The following is a 5,027-nucleotide window of genomic DNA, read 5'->3' on the forward strand; positions in this document are numbered from 1 at the left end:
GTCGTGTCAGTAGGCACATTTTTTCATCTGAGTTAATGCAAACAATGGCCGCTAATCCTCTTAGGTGGAGCCTGGAAAAACATGAACATGAAATCTTACCGGAGCACATAGGATATAACATTGGAGACTGTGACTTCATATTTGGCCCCACCCTTTTCAATTACCATTGGTTCTGTTACCTGATGGATGTAAGAACCATGCGTTTCTATGCCCTTGACTTGTTAGTGGACAATTTGACGATGTTGAGATTACAAAGAGAGGAAGAAGAAGCAATGAAAACAGGGAAGAAACCACAAAGGAAGCAAGGGAAAAAGAGAGGACAGATAGATCCTAAGCAATTCATGGCGAGAGGGATTGTATGCACAACTTTACATTCATTCTATAACTTGTTAATGCGTTATGGTTGCTTGTCTGCTTAACTGTCCTGGTTGTTAATGCCTGCTGATTACTTGTCATTGGCTACAGCGAAGGTTGTTAATGCTTCCTGATAACTTGTCATTCACAACTGTCAAACTTGTTTCTTTTGTTTGTCCCTTTTTTGTAAAGAGATTGTTTCTGCCAAGTGCTTCGTGTGCTGAAGCCATCACTATTTGCGGAGGAGGACAAGATTGACGAGGAAGTCACATGGGCAAAAGTTCATGTGCAATCTGACACGTGAGTTATTTTTCAGCACAACAAGTACTTGTGTCTCAACTCTTGGAAGCTAATGTTCATTCACTAAAGTACTTGTTTTTCCTTTGTAGGGACTCTTGTGGGGTTCATGTGTTGAGCTGGTTACAAACATGGGACGGCACTGAGTATGGTGACGACGGCTACACAATGCCTAAGTACTCCCCTGAAGAAATCCATGACTTGAAGGTTGGATGCTTGTGGTGGCTCGTGACTCATCGGAACAACCTGCATGGCGATGAAGTGCTGTCTTTGCTGCGAGGAAACCCCCAAAGCAAGAGGAAGAAATAAATGACAAGCATCTATTGTATTTACATTTATTTATTTGACAGCATAGTGACATCTGAACGTCAAGTTCACATTTTATTCTTTTCTTTGAGCATGTATGAATCCTGGATGTTAAGATATGTTAATGTGTTTTGATATCCTTTACTGGTTATCAAGTTTTTGTAAAGGCATTCATGTGTTTTCATCATGGCCACAAATGCAGACTGAATAAGACTGGATAAATAAATGGTAACCATAGTGACATGATAGGCATATATCAGAGTCCTCTCTGCCACATCTGTTTACAACCTCAACAGGGGTTGTTCACAACCGTAACAAAAATGATTAACAACATTGGCAGTGCGCCTGACAACTCACTCGGGGTATAACACAGCTGTTAACTTAATTATATTATGAGCACATATAACGACCTTAATAGCAAAAATTGGGAGCATTTTAAAGTCATTAACAGCTTTAAAAGAACCAAATCATATTACAGCAGATTTTTATTGCAGCAATTCATTTACAACCTCAACAGGGATTGTTGACAACCCGAACAGAATTGGTTAACAACCTTCACATTGCCCCTGACAACTGACGCTGGGGATACCACAACCTCCACATGAGATCTAATTCTAACCAAATCATATCATATTATGACTTTAACACAGCTCGAATGTCTTAAGAAATCACTGAACACTGGAAGTAGGAGAAATTGTCACTTTATATCAGTAACATAATTGAGACTGCTAATGACAACCTGCATGGCGTCTGATAACAAGTCCATTACAACCTATTCACCAGTACATCAAAAATACAGAAATGATGTTATATCAGATTACAACCAGGTGTCATTTACCACTTGATATATATATGTACAACATAACTACACCAAATTTACAACCTATTCAAAAAAGCATACGTGTTGCATGTGTGGATAATGACGGACAACTTGAGGTGTAGGTTATGACATTTACAAAAAAAATGCTGTCACAAGCATTCACAAAACGAAATATCAACAAGCCACCAGCAAAGCTCAACTTGGATTGGGGTTTCTGGCAAGTCTTCACAGTGTGGCCTGGCTCATGGCATCTTCCACAGTGGTAAAGTTTTTTACTTTGAAATTGAGATTCAATCCTTCTTTTCTTTGGCCTCCCTGAGGGTCTTTTAGTGATTGGTGGCTGTAAAAATGTTCCCGTCATCATCTGCGTAACGGTGAGAGCTTCGGGACGAGGACAATCATGTGTCGCAATTGGCCTCATACTACTTGCATATATCTTCTCTTGGGCTGACAGCTTATAGCAATCATCTACAAATTCATAAACACTACCATGAAGTAGCTTTATCGCTGCACAGGCATGAGCACAAGGTACTCCGCTCATTTGCCATGCTAAACAAGTGCATTTCTGAGCTGTGAGATCAACAGTGACACAAATTATTCCAGTAGGAGATGTAGTATCAACTTGAACTCGGTTATCTCCATAATATACAGTATGCATATTCTCCGCTCTTGCTACTTTTTCTTGCAACTTGGACTCAATATTTGGCCCAACGCCATTTGTCCAATTTTCCATTGCCATTTTGCTTGCAACCATCTTCTTGGCTAATTTCTCCATATGCTCATGTATGAGAACTGACACATTGTGCTTCCTCTCCTTCAAAATCCAGGCATTAAACGACTCCGCAACATTAGTGGTGATGTTATCCCATCGTTTAAACGGGAATTTGCTTAAAGCCCACCGATCTACATCTCCTTGAGTGTCAACCCAATCATAATTGTGGACAGAATGATCTAAGTTTCCCCATTGCAGCAACATATTCATCCTCAATCCTTGCATAGGCGATTCCATCCAGCATTTTCAATGCAACGTCCTTTGAAGTACCTGAAACTCGTCCCCTGCCTCGGTTAATTTTTAAATAATGTGCACTAAAATTTTCTTTCACATGCCTATAACAAAAAGCATGTCTCTCGCCACCAAATATTGTTCGCACAGCACCTATAATGGCATTATTCCGATCTGAAACTATCGTTGTCTCCACTGATCTTGTGATGTCTTTGATGTTCTGGAGAAACCAAGCCCAATCATCATATGTCTCCCCACTAACTATAGCATATGCTAATGGAAATAGTTCATTGTCTGCATCATATGCATTAGCTGAAATCAATGTCCCCCTGTAAGGACCACTTAGATGACAGCCGTCTATATAAAGTATATGTCGACACCCTTCTAAAAATCCATTAATTGAGCATCCATAAGCAATGAACACCCTCTGAAATCTTTACTATCCAACCCTTCCCATCGAGCACTTGTGTTTGGATCAGTTTCAATGAGCCTTTCACAAATCCAGGGAATCGCCATGTATGAATCCTGTGCACGACCATGTATTTCCCTCAATGCTCTTTCTCTACCCCTGTATGCTTGACTATAATTCAGTCGCACCCCATATTCTCTATACAGATCTCTTCTAATTTCATTAGCATTCTTGTCTATATTACACCTCAAAGAATCTATCATGATTGATGATGTTAAGTTTGACCCTCTAGAGTGAGATACAACCAAGCTGTCCTGTGCATAATGCACATGCTCACTTCTTAAGGTTCTAATTATTAACAACTCAGAATCTTGTCTTTGTCCCATTGAGTATGCACCCATATACCACGGGCATCCCTCCGCCATACACTTCACAATGATCTTTTGTTGATTGTTCTTCACAAACTTGTATGAAAACTTCACAGCAATACTGTACCTATACAGTGCTTGCCTAAGAGCCACTGCATTAGGAAAAATCTGTCCTTCTCCGATAACCAAACCCTTCCACTTTGTTGAATTCATTTCCGGAATTGGGGTTGGCATCATTTCTGAACCACATGGCAACAATAGTGGGTCTTCACTAACCACATTAGGTGGAGACATGGACAATGTATCTGAACCTCCGAACAAGTCTTCCATCCTACATAACAGAACAGGTCAAGGGGTCGTTAATGACAACCTTCGATCACTATAATAACAACTTATGCACAACAGTTGACAATAGCTAATATTACTTCGAAATTTAAATAACACAACTTACACATGTTGCTCTTCTATTACAACATCCCTTGTTAGTTGTGAATTTTGATCTCCATTTTCTCCTATATATACATGACCACTGTCGCCATTGAAGTTAATCAAATGTTCTACTCCTTCATCATCTACAAGGTCCACAAATGTACACTCATCAAAGGTTACTGTGAATTTCATAACCATTCCATTACTTTCTTTTCCCACAATTGATGCCACCATTGTTCTAAATTCTCCATATGATGTCCCTTCCTTTATCATTCTTGTTCTCACACCACCTCCAACATACTGCGTTTCACCTTCTACACATTAATAAATTGTCCTCCTATATGGAGGTAGCAAAACAATTGCTTTGCACTGGAAGTTGCCATCCTGATATCAACCTGCCACAATCACTTGTTAATAACAAGTCATACAGTTATGTTAACAACCTTCGATGTACCCATTAACAACACATTTAACCATCGCATTTGAGGGGTTACAATAATAAATATCTGTCATTTTCCACTCATTTCCATCAGCAACACAGCATCATTGCCCGAAAAACAGAGCATCATTCACCGAAAAAAGAGCATTGCTTTCTAACCATAGCCACACATAGTAAAACCACACCTAACATGATTAAAACCACATATGACTAAAATGAGCCTCCCTTGATATTTCTAGAGAGCTTGAATCACATGCTTAATACCAACGTATAAACACCCAATCAACTTTTCAGACCAGCATTAAAGCTGCGACTGGTTGTTAATAACAAGTCATACAGTTATGTTAACAACCTTCGATGTACCCATTAACAACACATTTAACCATCGCATTTGAGGGGTTACAATAATAAATATCTGTTATTTTCCACTCATCTTCATCAGCAACACAGCATCAGTGACCGAAAAACAGAGCCTCATTCACCGAAAAACAGAGCATTGCTTTCTAACCCTAGCCACACATAGTAAAACCACACCTAACATGATTAAAACCACATATGACTAAAATGAGCCTCCCTTAATATTTCTAGTGAGTTGAATCACA

At 39.4% G+C, this 5,027-nt stretch overlaps 2 protein-coding genes across 2 annotated transcripts; both read right to left on the reverse strand.

Moving 5' to 3' along the window:
* Positions 1–1,654: 1,654 nt before the first annotated feature.
* On the reverse strand, positions 1,655–2,786 carry LOC114758517 (uncharacterized). Its single transcript, XM_028947568.1, has 2 exons — positions 1,914–2,786; positions 1,655–1,729 (listed from the first exon to the last, which is right to left on the reverse strand). The coding sequence occupies exons 1-2, from the start codon at positions 2,784–2,786 to the stop codon at positions 1,655–1,657; spliced, it is 948 nt and encodes a 315-aa protein (XP_028803401.1).
* LOC114758520 (uncharacterized) lies at positions 2,718–4,299 on the reverse strand. The gene is made up of 2 exons (XM_028947571.1): positions 4,009–4,299; positions 2,718–3,888 (listed from the first exon to the last, which is right to left on the reverse strand). Exons 1-2 carry the CDS (start codon positions 4,257–4,259, stop codon positions 3,165–3,167), a joined length of 975 nt encoding a protein of 324 aa, XP_028803404.1. The 5' UTR covers positions 4,260–4,299; the 3' UTR covers positions 2,718–3,164.
* Positions 4,300–5,027: the final 728 nt, after the last annotated feature.

This window comes from Neltuma alba, unplaced genomic scaffold, assembly GCF_004799145.2.
Source record: "Neltuma alba isolate B1F8T4 unplaced genomic scaffold, ASM479914v2 tig00010720_pilon, whole genome shotgun sequence".
NCBI lineage: Eukaryota > Viridiplantae > Streptophyta > Magnoliopsida > Fabales > Fabaceae > Neltuma > Neltuma alba.

What these genes read in the sequence shown, in the direction of transcription:
- LOC114758517 (XM_028947568.1), bottom strand. Translation starts at nt 2,786, where the DNA reads ATGGAATCGCCTATGCAAGGATTGAGGATGAATATGTTGCTGCAATGG. An exon ending in CTTGTGACAGCATTTTTTTT is followed by an intron (nt 1,730 to 1,913) that starts GTAAATGTCATA and finishes ACTGGTGAATAG; the next exon opens with GTTGTAATGGACTTGTTATC.
- LOC114758520 (XM_028947571.1), bottom strand. Translation starts at nt 4,259, where the DNA reads ATGATAAAGGAAGGGACATCATATGGAGAATTTAGAACAATGGTGGCA. An exon ending in GTAATAGAAGAGCAACATGT is followed by an intron (nt 3,889 to 4,008) that starts GTAAGTTGTGTT and finishes TCTGTTATGTAG; the next exon opens with GATGGAAGACTTGTTCGGAG.